Source organism: Epinephelus fuscoguttatus, linkage group LG3 (genome assembly GCF_011397635.1).
Source record: "Epinephelus fuscoguttatus linkage group LG3, E.fuscoguttatus.final_Chr_v1".
NCBI classification, from domain to species: Eukaryota; Metazoa; Chordata; class Actinopteri; order Perciformes; family Serranidae; genus Epinephelus; species Epinephelus fuscoguttatus.
Genome location: NC_064754.1, coordinates 34643650 through 34659541, shown reverse-complemented (window position 1 = coordinate 34659541; position 15892 = coordinate 34643650). Strand labels below are relative to the sequence as shown.

Below are 15892 nucleotides of genomic sequence, written 5' to 3'. Positions count from 1 at the left end.
AAGAAAAATGTCCCATTTTAGCTTAACTTTTTGTCCCATTTTCCTGAATGCATTTAGTACACACTCAAAACTATTTCGCACAAAAAGTAACGTGTACTGTGAAAATATTTTGATAATAGGTCAGGCAGTTGATAAAGTGCAACATCCTGCAACCATTTTTGTAGATATACCAGTGTTGTATTAGCTGCAGAACTGTTATTACACAATGAGGAAATTAACATGCCACATGGCTTTACTGGCTCATTCTCGGATTAGTGATTTTTTTAATCTTTGGTGTGCCCACACTAGTTAGCTTAGACTAATAAAATGCTTGTTTCATGTTCAGGACATTTGTATTCATTAACAATCGAATAATATGGTTGGTGATTGGTTGCTAATTTTTAAAGAGCACAAAATGTAAAACCTTATTTTTCCCATTTTACGTGATGTCCCAAACCATCTGACCTCACCCTGCCAAATATAATGATTGCTATGGCAAAGTACTGTTTAAAAGGGACAAAATCTTATTTCTAGCGCTTGTTAATGTTGATAAATGATCTGAAGTCTATAGTTTATGAACATTTACAGTGGCCTGATCAATATTATATTACACCCAGTAGAAAGTAGCATCTCTGGAAATAACGTTACAATGTGGATGCATTACTTGACAGATGAATATTTTAATACATGCCAAGAATTGCCTCACCTCCTTCCTCAGACCAGGTGAGTGTTACATGTATGAAGTTCAGACCATCCTGTCTGAACAGCCCAAAATATCAGCTGTGTTAAATGCCAAAGTATCTGAATGGGAACTTAAGAGGTGAATGCATTATGAGAATACTGATATTGTACCAGCTGAGATTTGCCTCCCCTTGTTATTTAAGCCTGAATGTGAATGTGAGTTGTATGAAATTCACACTATTGAGCCAAAACAGCCCACAATAAAGCTAGCACACATTTTACATACATGTAACACTCACCTGGTCTGAGAGAGGAGGGGATGTGAATCTCATTTGGTACAAATTCTGTATTGCAGTATAAATGTATTCACCTATTAAGTCACAAATACAAGTTACCTACACATAATTATATCCAAACAGTTCAAGAGGTTTTTCTATTTTTTTGAGAAATTTAATCAAAAACTAAAACTGTTACAATTCCTCCTGGTCTCCCCTTGATCCATTAAAGCTTGTATAAAAGGCAGCATGAGTTCACCAGTGTATCACAGGGCTTTCCACAAAAGATTGGTTGGCATTTTTAACTGATTAAGATATACATGTACTATATACTGCTGTTTCCCGCCATACAAGTGACAGTGACACAAACAGGACACAGTTGTGAATATAAGTCAATAAATCTGAGTCAGCCACTAGGTGGAGGCCATCAGCCATCAATGGATAGCTCAGAACATATACTCAGACATAACGCTTGACTGAGTTGCCTCGTTGGAGACTATGAAGAGCAATGCTGTATTTTTATTAGATTTATATGATGTTTTGGTGATTTTGAATTCTGTTGTTTTGCCCCAGTGATCATTAGAAGTAGATAAATTGTATCTGTTTTTCAAAGATCTGGAGAAGCAATAGTCTGATGCACTTGGGCTGGAGCCTTTGGATGGACCTGATGCATTGAGTGAAAAGGAACTGAAGGGAGGGAATCTGCCTGGGTATAAAAGATTTATATCACCTAATCTGTGTAAAGGCTTCCAGACGGGTGAAAGAGAGAGGTTTGTTTCCACTGGTGGACCACATCAGAGCAAACAAGAGTAACTATTGGGCGGTCTGATTCTTTTCACAGTATCGGTTCCCTCAAGTTGATTTATGTAACTGTTACATGTACATGCACGTTTGACAGCTAATTATAACTACCCCACATTTGTTATTTTTCCTTCCTTACAAAAAGATATATGGATACTTGTGGTTGTTTGTGCTTCCCTCACTGGTTTGAAGTGGTCAGGACCTTGTTACAAAAAGTTATTGTCACGAATTTCAGTGCAAAGTTTAAATCAAATAATGGCAGTTTCGACCGGCCACTGTCAATCATATCTAATCAAACCACACCTGGGCAGTGCTGATGAAACAGATTAGCCAAACTTTGGTGTTAAACTCCTTGTAAATATTAAAAATGTTTTGTCCTCTCCGATCCTTAGATTCTTTAGTCCATAATATTGAATGTTAAAGAGCAGTGTTATAGGCAAATATTGGCCTACGGGCCCCACCCCTGACAAAAGTCTTCACCTCTATAGCATCAAAGCTTTTGCATGATTTTTCACAAATCTATATGACAGATGACATCTGTAGCTGACAATGGAAAGAGAAGGCTCATGTAAATCTCAATAAATGTATCTTCGTAACATTACATACTGCCCCTGCATCATCATGGCAAACCTCGTCATGCACCAGATCATATAAACAGTGCCTGGTGCTGGAATATTTTATGTTTTAGAGAAATACTTTGATGTGAAACAAACAATTTACGCACTGCTATTGTTACTAGTGCATTTGTATTAACTGTAAACGTTTAATAGAAGTAGAGGAGTATGCTTATTAAAATGATGGCAGCTGAGTTGGCATATGAACACGGGGTGGATATAATAGATTCTTTGAATTAAAGTACCCACTGTGTAGCACTAACAATGTTTTTCTGTTATTTTATTGGCTGCTATTGGTATAACCACAGACTCCCCATTTCCTATGATTATAAGGAAGATGTAACAAAAGAAATGACATTTCCCCAATTTCCATCAACCCACAACCAAAAACACAACCCATTTTACATTTCACACAATACTCATGATTCTGTTAACAAAAGCATCTTGTTTAAATTATTTGTACTTTAACAGTGTGGTATCAATACTCTGACAAACCAAAGCTGACATCATGTAAATATATTATTGTTAAATTCTAAAAATCTTCTGTTTCTCTTCTTTGAAGGCATAAAACACATTCATATCATGTGAGAGAGATTTTCATAAATATATGGTTGTTCAGGTAAAGGTAGATAATATTTAATATTTACGCTGTTATTATAAATTCCTAAAAAGTGAATCCACTTGCAGTTGTATGATCTGTTGACCTACTATACAATGAAAGAACCTCCCCCTCACTGCATAAAAACAGTATCTGGTATAAAAAACAACATCCCAGGAGTAATTTTAAGACATATTTACATGTTTTTGTTTAAACCTACTGTGAGAAAGAACAGAACCTTTGGCAGTAAACCACAATTAGAAGAAGCATCACAGATTACAGTGTGCTACTTCTCACACATCCACAGTTAACAACACATTTCAAACAGAGAATGTAGATGAGCAGAGACAAATGTTCAACAATTGGGGTAATATCTACCTGTAAATATATACATATAATTCTCACATAACTCTCAATATCCTGTAAATAACATGTACAAGCTGCAAACCAGTGGACTTCATTTGGCATCCTTGATTTACATCCTGACAAAGCCTTCCATGGTTGTTGTTTAAGTAAAAAATGTATCAGTGACAGATGGCCAATAAATATCCTCATATAAATACATAGTCATGTCACATTATCAGACTTTATGAGTTACTGAGGATCACCTGAAAGCTCTGTTAAACAACTGGATGGTGCATAGTTGATTGGGAGACAGTGAGGGCTGCAAAGGATACGTCATACAACAGCTACTCCCCAAGCAGCCTGAACCAGCCCCTGCACAGAGGCATAGCCTGTTATTAAAGTTTTTGGAGTTACCTTCGCATATCTGTCAATACAATGTAGGCTAAGGCTGAACCCAGCATCCAGTTAGTTTAGCATAAAGACTGGCTCTGTTCAAAGGCAACAGTTTCCTACCAGAACTTCTAAGCTCACTAATTAATATTTTATATTTCAATTATTTCAATGTATAAAATGTAAAAAAAAAAAAAAAAAAAAAACATGTAAAATTTGAGGTTTCCTGAATCTCCTTTGGTTAGTGATTTCCTGCATCTCACGAAAGACTGCTTGACAATCCCAAGACATGGGGCATGAGGTTGTATGTCTTAAGTGTGATCATCCAGCAATGGTTATTTGTAATATACAAACCCAACGTTGCTTGGAGTTGCTTTTCACCCGTTTCTGTTTCTTTTGTGCTCACCCAACATTCACGAATTAAAAAACTAGATAAAACTGTGGTTAGTTAAGTCCATGCATGGCCAACGCATTCTGAAACCAACTCATCAAATATCGTCGCTTTGTCAGTTGCCTTTCATGTCTGAATATGATGCGCCAGTTGTTGACGTTATGGGATGGTGTGTCACTTTATGCTTGTTAACAGACTTCTGTTTTCACATGAAATGTACAGTTTCTGCTCGTTAGACGCATAAGGTCTTTTTCAAAATACACATACGTCTGTAAAGCACCTTGTTTTGATGTTTATTTCCTTGTGTAACAAAAGCACATGGTTAAGTTTAGAAAAAAACATCATGGTTTGTCTCACCATTCACATGGGAAGCAAAGAGTGGACTCCCGTGTGAAAGTCCAGGGTTGGTTGAACCCAGCCACCTCCCCTGCCCCCACCCTATTGGGACTTTCCAGCTCCTTATATCTTATTGTTGCTGGCAGCGTTTCGAACCGACGTTATATCACACCACTGCAAAGAGTACTTTTTTGCATCGGTGCCTGGCGTCAAAATCACTGACAAAGCGGCAATATTTGACAAGTGCGGAATGAGAATGGGCTGGCATGGACTGCTGAAGGAAACATGTAGCTTGGTAAGAACACAGATGTATGAAAACTCAGCTTGTGCTTGAATCTGACTCCCCCCAACAAATTCACATTTAGCCGCACTATTTAGGGCACACATACGACAAGAGAACATCAATCATGTCCTTAATAATGGGACGTAGTGGGTGGAGGTTGTGCGGCAGTTGGTGGGCCATGACCATCTCCCAGGCATAGACCCAATGCACATTCATTCCTTTGAACATGGTTCTGAGCACTTTGTCAATCTGCAGCGTGTACCAGTCACTGTTGGTTAGCGCATAAAAAAGTGTCAGAGCTTTAGGGTTCCCAGTCCGGATGATGACCTTCGTGGCTGGAGCCCTGTTCAGTAGCCGCACCACTGCCCTGCGGACACTCTGCATCCGCCGGATGTAGACCTCAATGGGGAAAGTGCCAAAGTGAGCCCAGATGCCAATAACTACGACAGTGTTAGGGCCTCCGATTAAGCCATCTATTTCACTGGCAGCGAAACGCACCTCGTTGGATGAGACAGAGTTAATACGGATAGGAACCCCATGGAAGCGGGACATCACCAAGATTTTGTTTACATGGTCTACGGACATGTGAGGTCCAGCTTTGCCAGGATTGTACAGGGCAATCTCCTTAAGATCTAAAATGTTTAAAGAGAGAAAAGATAATGAACTGCAGTGTGAACAAAATCAAAACCGTTGCCAGGAATCTCTGTGGATCAGCTCACCTGGTATCACTGACGTGATGAATTCAAACCACTGCCTGACGGTAGAGTCTCCAAAGATGTGGACCTCCTTGCTTCTCAGACACTGAATGGTGGCAGGGGTGTCGAATTGGCGAACTGCTGTGCCATCTAGTGCTCGCCACACACCCTGGTGGTAATAGCCAAAGAGTCCAGATGTCTCAATGCCGCTCTTCACCTGTGGCTGACCTGAGAGGAAGTTAAAGGAATAGAGTGAGTTTATTTTCTACTTCTGTTATTGTCCATAAAGCCCACAAAAAGACAAAAACTAAGGTCTCTTCCTGTTTGTTGCAGTCAGTCTCAAGTCAAGTTGTTATTATGAGGACCTAAAACTTTTTGTGTCATGATACAGTTTTGTTTATTACAGGCTTAGTCATTTCTTTTTTTTATTATTATTATTTATTAAACACTACTTAAATAGGAGTATATAGTAAATTTGGGAATATTTTCAGCAGCGGATTAATACAGATTTGGTGTATTAATAATTAGCAGGACAGTGCATATGTAATTATAAAGAAATAAACTATGCTGCCCATTTAAATTTTGATAAAAAGGACACGCTCTTCAGTGCAACAGTGCAGCTCATTAGTTTTGAACGACAATGAAGCTTTGTGGCACTGAGGAATAAGACATATCAAGCTTTGTTCAAACAGGCAAAACTTGTTGGTGGGATCAATTCATTGTTGGTTTTGGTCTTTTAATTGGATTTGTTGACAATAGGAAACCTATAAGTAAACACTGCCCATACTGTTGGACCAAACCCAGTATTTATGGTCCTAAATGGTATAAAACTTGTGTAGTTTCAAAACCTTATGGGACTTTATATACATCAACCTCATCATACCTCACCAGATGTGACTTTAGAAAACTGGTCTTTAAAACTTGAAGAAACAATGATGATGCCAACACCAGCATGAGAGCACCTGTTTCAACTGCTCAATGTGGCTTGTGTACCTGCTGTCTGCTAAAATTATTAGAAAAGCTAATTTTCAAAAGCAAAAAAGTGGCACTTTTTTCTGAGAAACAAAGTGTGAGCATTTTTAGCTCAAATCAAGTGACCAGCTGTCATCCCTTAAATAAGGAGAAGCTGCCAGCTGCAGCTTCTCCTTATTTAAGGTATGACAGGGATTGTATAAAGAGATTGTATAAAGAGATTTTATGAACATGGGCTGTGACAGATACACTGCTAACAGCCAGTGCTAAGTTTATGAACTTTGCTCCATGCTCCCATCGCTCTTCTCAAAGTGGGCTGGATACATTTCTTTTCAGAGGAATGTTACCCTGAGGAAAGTGGTAAGTTGTTTGCAAATGTTGTTTTTTTCCTGCCTGCTTTACTTTTATTTTTGTTTGCAGCACATTCAGTTTTGAATTATTATTATTATAGACAATAATGGCAGTAGAAAAAAAAGCTTTACCCTCCTCTTTGGGAAACACGTCAATAGTGGAAGGTCCTGTAGCCTTAATGTTGACTTTCATGTTGATATCACTGAAGAAGAACACACACAGTAAAATATCTCATATGCACAACATAACATCATCAACATAAGTACAAGAAGGGACAAAAAGCTGAAATCATTTCATTAAAAAACTAGAGAGATCAAGCACTAAAATGAGAAAGGTTTGAAGGTTTATTCAACATTACGCTAAACTTAGTTGCTAAGTCTCCATTTTGTGAATTTAAGCTGCACTAATTAATATTCTCATATAAACAATGGATCCAATGACTATGTGTAATGGGCAAGGTTAACCCACATTACCCACATTATCACCTGACACTGGCTGTTCTCATGCACTATTTATACGTGTATCTATGAAAAATAATGTACCGAAATTCATATTTATGACGTAATCATGAGCCAGTAATTTGTGTATAACCCATGATTTGGTACAGCTATGATCATATGACCAGTGCGCTGATGGTAGTAAAGAAGGAAGCAGTCCATGGCAGGAGGCAGGTTGAGGTGGGTACCTTAACTTGCCTAAACCTGACCTCAGTAACTTGATGTCATATGTTAAATATGTAACTTTACAGTACGTAATGTCATTCTTGGGGTGCTAACTCATTAGATATCACATGGACTGTTGTATGGGGATACATTGTGTAACTTCAGAGTTCACCTGAACTCTGAAGTTACGTTATTGCATCTTTCAGCTCATTGTTTTGACAAAGTTGGCAACTAGCTGGTGAACTCAGTGAAGCATTTAGCAACTAAGACAGATATTTCCCTCCAGTGTGGTGAAGACCAAACAAGAGCTAAAAGAAGAGTGAATATTGGTCTTACATCTGCTGATTAACACAATTACAAATGAATGCTTATGTTGCATCATGTCTACTGGATATAAACAGGCCACTGTTTGCTAACATTTTAGCCCTATCAACTTTATAAGGTTGCAAAGAATAATAAATGTGCATCTTAAAGTTCCTGAAAAGACCACACCCCAAATAAAATGTAGCTATGAAATACAATAAAACATGAATGAATCACAGCAAAAACCATCCACTAGTATGATCTGAACTGATAAGTTTGATTTGTATTATCTTTCAAACTTTAAACACCTGTACAGTCTTAACAGTCTGTCTTTACAAACTTCTGAAACATCCTAACAAGGAAATACATAGGTAACACTTGATGTATATTAGAAAAGTACAGTAAAGGACAGTCCTGTCCCTCTGTCCCCTCACCTTTGAAAAAGCGTCTCCTCCCCTGCCTTGATGTCTTGTACGAATCTTTCCGTGCCGTGAGTCATCCTGGTATCACAGTTTAGGCTCTTTGGCTTGTAGCAGAACCAAGGCTCACCTGTACGGGGGTCAGTGAAGTTGCACAGTGGATACTGGGGTTGACGTAGGCAGACGTTACAGGTGGTAGTTTCAGAGACTGAACCTGCGCGGAAAGTGCTTTGGAAGCGCATCCTGTCAGGCTGTTCGACGTTCAGCCTGGTCAGCACTGTGATAGCCTCACTAGAGTGAACCAGCATCACCTGATTGGATAGAGAACTACAGTTTTCATCAAGTCCAATCATGTTCAGTTATATTAATAAAGACAAAGTGAATACTTAAAGCTCCATAGTTTGACACATTTATATTGATTTCTGTCTTCGTAAACCAGATTGATCATCAGACGACAGGCACAGCAGATCTGTCAAACTTTGGATTTTCCCTCTTATTGAAGAGGTGTGCATGTGGCTGTGGTTAGGCCTATACTCTGCATTTCAAGTGTTTGTAGCCTTTCAAAATCAAAAACACAAGTGGGAAAGTGCAACTAATCAGTTTATTAAGAGAAGCAGTTCTGTTTGTCTGCTCTAATTTAATCTGCAAATTGTAGCATTAACAGCTAACAGCTCACTACCTCCAGTAGCAACCTAGCCTGACCTCCAACGCCAAGGAGTTGCTAACAAGTTGCTAAATGAAACCACAGAGTGTCATCACGCCAAAAACATCTTTACACCCTTGTCGTAGTAGTGGTGCAACTGTGCAACACGCTGGTGTAGTTCATTTATCGAGCATTAGCTTTTTATTTCTGGCATTGCACCTATGCTTCAAAAATCATAAAATGGTGTTCATTTGTGGAGATTATCTTGCTGAACAAATGTGTAAGTATCATGAACTTTTGTTTGCCACAGTGCTTTTTTAAACAAAAATCCAAAATCCAATGGAAAAATCCCATTGGCTTTTTGTAGAGGGAACCAGGGCAATGTTAATGTCTCTGTTGGCCTACAGAAAAACGTCATCCCTACAGCACTCACTACTGCATGTATGCTGTGCAAGAAGTGAAAGCAACAGGCGTAGCAACAGTGACTAGGGGTGGGGCTTAGTGAACAATCAGCTAGAAGGTACATAAAAAACACCTACAGTAATCACATGTATCATGACAGTTTTTAGCATTACCTCAACCTGTGCTCTTCCTTCCCAGAGTAAAGACAACACAGCAGAATAGCTGCCATTGAGGTGATCCACGACTTGCCCAGCCACACCTGCAGCAAGATTCGGGTTGTTCAGGCGGGCGAGTAAGAAGTCCCCACCGGACTTCTTTGGGCGGCCCTTAAAGTCAGAAATTTTGATCACAACCTCCAGCTGATCCCCTACACGCCACTGTCCTCCTCCCCTTCTTGGGAGAATGGTGAAGGTGCTGTGAGCTGGATCACTGGTCTCCTCCAGGCGAAAAGGATTTGGCAAAAGTGGAGTTTCAGGCCAAGCAATTAAGTCTATTAGGTGGCGTTCCTCCCGAGCATCCTCAGGGGGCAGTGGCTGGAATTTGCAGAGGCCGTGATTAATGTCCGGGGCAGTGGGAACACTCGGGTAGATGATGGTGGAGTTCGCTTTATTCTGAAACTGGCAGAGGGTCAAGAGAAACATTGTGACAAAGATGCATCAAACAAATGCACTGAAAGCAAAATAACTAAATAAACCAAAAGATCCAAAATGGAAGAATATTTTTCCCATGCCAAAGCACAAAATGATTTTGGGGAGTTGATAAGAACAGTTAATGTTTCTGATGCAGGAATTTCTGTCTGTCCCATTTGACATTGACATTGACCCACAGAAAAAATGCACAAGACAAGAACATAAAATGGTAACTCGAGTATTTTTTGCAACCTCTTTTCCAGTGTTTTTGAGCCTAAGTAATTACTGCAGACAAACAGTTTTGGAATTTGTACAGTGCTGCAGCCACTGCGGACTTCCTGTTTAACTGTTAACGTGGTTAAACAGTGAATGGGGGCAGGGGCATGGCCATCTTTATAGAAGTGAGGGCGACGGATTGTCAGGAGGAGGACTATTTTTTTTTAACGATTTATTGAAATATTCTCTCTCATTCATTCATGCTTCTACTTAGCAGCTAAGGAACCAAACCAAATACTTCTACTCTATTCTAATACCTCTCCCCACCTGTGAAGCCTAATGGTTGTCAGTGCTGCTGTAGTCTGAGTGGGCGGAAGTTCGCTGCATAGATCAGCCTCTCATTGGGCGGAACGAGCCACCCGCTGAAGTCCCACCCTACCACCTCCGGTTGTGTAGCAGTACTTTACTAACTTCTGTGGTGTTTGATCTTGCGGGGATGTAGCCATTTTTCTGCCATGGTGCGCGTCCTGTAGGCCATATTTTTGTGGGCGTGTTACACCAAAACCTGTTTCCCCCAGCAATATTTCTGCAAGCGCACCGTTGCTGTGGCACCACCCAGAACGATTGTGAATGGTTGAAAGAAATACAAGCAGCCGGGGCGTTTTTTTCTCCAATCTTAAAGTGAGAGTCGAGACTAGTGCTGCTGCTGCTGCTGCTGCTGCTGCCTGCTCCCTGTCGTGATGCCTGAAATGCCTGATGTACAGCTTGTCCCTGTTTCTATTGCAGTAACACAGAGTAAAAGGAAAAAATATGTGCAAAGAAATTTTAAATATAGAGAGGTAATCAAAAGAGCAGTTTTGATATAGCTGTGGAAATTAATTTCAAAGTCATTCTTATCCTATAAATATTTCTTTCGCCAATCAATATCTCTCCTCACCTGTGAAGCCTCTTGATTGTCAGTAGTGTTGCTGCCTGCTCCTTGTTGTGATCCCTCAGAGCTGCCTTGTGCCTCTTTCTATTGCAATAATACAGATTAAGAAATATATATAAATATATATGTGTGCAAAGAAATTTTAGATTTAGAGTAGAACTTAAAAACAGTAATCCTGATATAGCTGTGGGAATTAATTTACATGTCACTCAGCTTTTCTTCAGCCACTTAATATTTCTCCTCGTCTGTGTCTGCGAAGCCCCTTGACTGTCAGTGGTGCTGCTGCTTGCTCCCTGTCATAATCCCTCAAAGCTGCCTTGTTGTCCCTCTTTCTATCACAGTGATTTTGACTAAAAAATATGTGCAAATAAATAGTGATTACAAATTAGGGAGAGTGGGTCTATTACTAGCATGAAGCCATCTAGTGAGCCACAACTGTTCGAGGTAACAATTAGCTAGTAAAGTATCCGTTTTAACTTAGCTAAAGTGAAATAAACACCTCCAGTGTATTTTGACATTTTTACATTTCATATTTTTCTGAGTCATGTCCTGACAATCTTGATTAACAACACTGTTCACCATTTTTTTTTTTTTGACAAATTACTTAAGTTTATGCTCACAGTTAAAAAAAAAAAAAAAAAAAGAAGGTTGTTGCTGAAAAAGGAAGACGGCGTATGACTGTAGTAGAATCTGCAAGTCATATGTCATCCTCCAAACTTGCGCAGGGGCACTATCATAAACACCATAAAAATCATAGTAAGCTAACCAGTCAACTTATCTTGTATTTAATCATAATTGTAGCTCGATAGCCTTACGTATATCTCTCTCTGTAGTTGTCCTCCACCTTAGCTTTAATGTGTTTTTAATTTCGTAATGGCAATTGTAGCCTATGTGCAGTGAACGGCTGCAATCAACACAGTAAATTACACCAAATCCCACTGGCATAAATATCACAACACATATGTCTATGGTGTCTCTCAGTTGCTGTCTTCTTTTACCATCTCTTGGCCACAGCGCACCACAGGATGGACAGACATATTACAGAGGTTCAACGTCTGAAATGAAGTTTCGGGACTAATGTTGAAAGTTTTCACTGCTCACCAGCATTTGCCTTTAACTGGTCCGCATAGGCGTTTCTAGCCCATTTTTGAGGGTGCTGAAGCACCCCTAAAATTTGAGAGATTTTTTTTTTTACTGTATGTCCCTTTTTAACAAGCTAGAAAAGTGTCAAAACCATATAGTACTTGGTTGCAACGTAATATTTTAACAACAAAAATACAGCAGCACAACCCCCTTGCAAAAATGGTTTGATCCACCCCATCCCTCCCACCTTTCCCCGACTCAGCCTCTGAGCGCTCTATCTGCACAGAGCAATGCGCTGCCTTCCAGAGTGGGTGATATGCAGTAGTGGTGTAAGTACCTGGCTTAAACCAGGATATGTGGCACATTTCTTAACTTCTACCACTCAATACCAACACATTATTATCATTACCAGTCCTCATTTTTGCTGCATTTAATCGTAGGTCACTGTTTATGCCTGTGGATATTCTCATTCATCCAGGTCATAGTTATCTCAAGGCAACTGAATCGAACGCAACTGGACTTGGTTTTGTCAAGTCCAGTAGCGTTCGATTCAATTGCCTTGTCACTGTTTATGTTGTTAGGTAGGAGTTAGCTGACGTTTTTTCTAGCTAGGAAACGTTATAGATGGTCAGTACCACTGTCCTCTGTTTGAATTGGAATGAGAGAAACTAGCTGTTGTGTCATGCGCATGTGTTAATATTAAAGCCAAGGTGCTACTGACTAGCTAACTGACTGGATGCCCATTAACATTATGACTCCTATTGTGTGTATTTATTATTATTATTTTGTAGATTTCAAGCACTTTTCTTTTTTGAAGTGTATTTTTATTTATGTATTTATATTATATAATACAGACAAGAAGGAAAAAGACAAACATTGAAAAAGTCAATTACTGTTAATGTGTTAATGTTACATGTTGTGCATTGCATTTCAAATAAAAGAACAAAAAATAAGTCAAAGGTCCATTTTTGGTATTTTTGGTACTCACTATAGGGGGCTGGTTTACTCCAGAAATATACATACTGTTTATGTGTATGTTGAGGAGCTGCTGTATCAAAATGAGATATCCTCCCCCAGAAATTAGGGTTACGATATGTTTCATTGACATCTATTCCTCTTTTGCTGTGGCTCAGCATTTAAATAACCTTTATCAGATTTGATGGTTTAGTCACAGACTTTCCCAAAAAGTGTTGTGCTTTACTTTCACAAATGTGGGAATGAAATTGAGTTAAAATGTACAAAACAATAAAATTTATCTTGCCTGGCCAGGCAGCTCTCTGGGTGCTCAGCACCCTTAAACCTCTGATCCTAGAATCGCCCCTGCTGGTCTGGATACTGGCAAGTGCACAACTTTCAGTCAAAAAGTTAAAAAGTCCCTTTAGAAAAACAAAAAGAATCACATCGCTGCCCAGGGTGGTATTGGTGCCTAACTGGGGCGATAGTGGCTCATGCTGATATACAGTATCACAGACAGTGTCACTTATACACAAAAACACGGGAGAATAGGTTCCAGGTTGAAAAAAAAGAAGTTACCCTTTAATATTAAATTCAAATTCCAAGATTTTTTGGTGTGCATTACCAGGTCTTGTTTGGACTAAAATACATGCTTTAGGATAGCTCATGTTCGCTTGTTTCACGTCTGATGATTTGACACATTCTTACTCCCATCTCGTGAAGTACTGAGGTTTGGTCAGTGGCCCTTCACGTCAAACTATGACACTCCATACCCCTCTGGTATCAGTTTTGGACACTCAGGGACAGCCTGTCGATTTACGCTGGTTACATGCATTGTCTTTTTAAAATTTACCATAATATAACTATAATAAACTCAGAACGTCGACAAAAAAACCTTCTGTTTTAGGTTTGCTTCCTTCGATTTAAGCAACATGGCTAGGTTCAGGCAACAAAAGCTTGTCGTTGGATTTAGAAAAAAACCCTATGTTTGGCTTAAAATGGATATGGTTCTTACGAACGTAATGTTATGTCACGTGACATATATCATTAGCGTAGTATGCTATACTGCTAGCACAAGTCGTTCTTTAATAACTCATTGGACTTTTGGTTTCACATGGGAATAAGAAGAGCAGTCTCCCAGGTATAAAAGTCGAGAGCACCTATTATATGCAGACATTCTTGCTCTTTATACTATCGCAGTTACTCGGAGCATTAAAAAAATCTGGCTGCTGAGTGCGTCTCATACCACTGCTAAAGAGTCAGTGTGTTGGTGTCAGACACCAAAGGTCACTGACCAAGCATCAGTATTTGAGTGGGGAGTGACACGACGATAGAGGATTTTTTTTTATGGCTGAAAGACACATTGAATTTTGATGCATACACATTGAATTGAAACACACCAGAGGTACAAAACATCAAGGACTCTAAGCATTTTCACAAACTTCACTGATGCATATTTGCAGTGAATAACATTGCTGTTGCTGGGCCACATTGAAACATACATTTAAAACCATATCCTTAAATGTGACTAACATAAATCATTTCAAATAAGGTCTACCCTTCAAGCGATCCCACCAAAACCAAGTTCTCACCTGCAGGATCTCCATGTTATGTAGCACAAAGACTACGACAGCCACTGCCAGAAAGAGGAAAATGGCGCTGTACTCCCGTCTTGCACAAGCTACGAGCGTCATGTTAGTCTTCAGTGTAGCACTGTGACCACTTCCTCAGGTCCTGGATCAAAAACTAAAAACAAAGAAAACAAAGGGGTCCCTGACATCAAAGAATGCCAAAGAATATTATTATTATGACAAAGCTACATCCACTCACCCAGGAAATTCCTTTTAACCATTAAACATGATTATTCACACTGTGGTGACCCCATCATGTGCTCTTTACCATATAATGTAAATATTTTAATACATTTGGACACTCTTTTGGCAATCTGTAACCACACTCTGCAAAGTTACCCGAACAAATATCTGTTTTCACTCGCATTACACAGATCAGAGATGCTTGTGTTGTTCTGCTATTTTTTTTTTTTTTTTTTTTTTACTATTGTTCAAATTACTGCAAGTGATGTTATCATCAAAACTGAATTTCTAATGGTATCTGGTTCTCCACATACAGATCCCTTTACTTTTTTAACGGCACTAGCAGTGTGGGTCTGCCACTTTGGTTCAGACTGAGATGTCACAACAAATAGTGGATGGACGGTCATGAAACGTGGTATGGCGCCCAGAGGACAAAGTCTCACGATGTCACTGATCCCATGACTTCTCTGTAGCACAGGCCAACATTAGGTGACATATCTCAATATCTACTGGTATGCACCAGAATACAATCTTTACCATTATGTAAAAAATAAACATGAAATGTGAGACTTTTTTTTATTAGTGGATAATGATTCATAATATACCGTTTCTAACTATATTTCCATACAATATGAGCATCAAAAAAATCTTATATTTACCATATGATATACCATAAGTGTGTACCTTTTAAATGCCCATTTATAAATACAGTTATAATGGTGTCTCCATTAAGTTCATACAGAAATCTAAATGATTTTTTGCAAACAGAAATAAAGTGGTTGAGCAGAAATTTAACAATATACATACAGCATAAAATAAAGTACAATTACTGTAAGGCGCACTGCCTTGTTAGGGTCTTTGAACTCCAGCTCTCCGTGAGCCGCTGTTCCTAAACCTAATTCTGTTTTATAAATCTCAACCATATGGAACTAGGCGTGCATGCACAAGCTTCAAATCTGCTTCTACAAGTAGCCAGAGGGATGTAGAAACAACCTTTAACATCTTTGCATATGGAAATTGCAGCTGCTCGCTCCACTATATTACCTGTCAGTTTGCAGCATCTTGACCGCTAAGCTGACAGATATGACAGATGTGCTCTCACTTGTGGAAATTAGCTTTTATTTT

The 15892-nt window shown here is 39.1% G+C and overlaps 1 protein-coding gene across 1 annotated transcript; it reads right to left on the bottom strand.

Moving 5' to 3' along the window:
• Positions 1 to 4780: 4780 nt before the first annotated feature.
• On the bottom strand, positions 4781 to 15690 carry LOC125883740 (NXPE family member 3-like). The gene is made up of 7 exons (XM_049568252.1): positions 15598 to 15690; positions 14546 to 14653; positions 9314 to 9757; positions 8111 to 8406; positions 6843 to 6913; positions 5413 to 5616; positions 4781 to 5325 (listed from the first exon to the last, which is right to left on the bottom strand). The coding sequence occupies exons 1-7, from the start codon at positions 15688 to 15690 to the stop codon at positions 4781 to 4783; spliced, it is 1761 nt and encodes a 586-aa protein (XP_049424209.1).
• Between the last annotated feature and the right edge of the window lie 202 nt (positions 15691 to 15892).

Excerpts from the sequence above, each read along its gene's own strand:
- LOC125883740 (XM_049568252.1), bottom strand. The coding sequence starts at position 15,690 with ATGGTTGAGATTTATAAAACAGAATTAGGTTTAGGAACAGCGGCTCAC. Across the intron at positions 14,654-15,597 it reads ACAAGGCAGTGCGCCTTACA|ACTAACATGACGCTCGTAGC; the intron begins GTAATTGTACTT and ends GCTACACTGAAG. Across the intron at positions 9,758-14,545 it reads ATAACATGGAGATCCTGCAG|TTTCAGAATAAAGCGAACTC; the intron begins GTGAGAACTTGG and ends ACCCTCTGCCAG.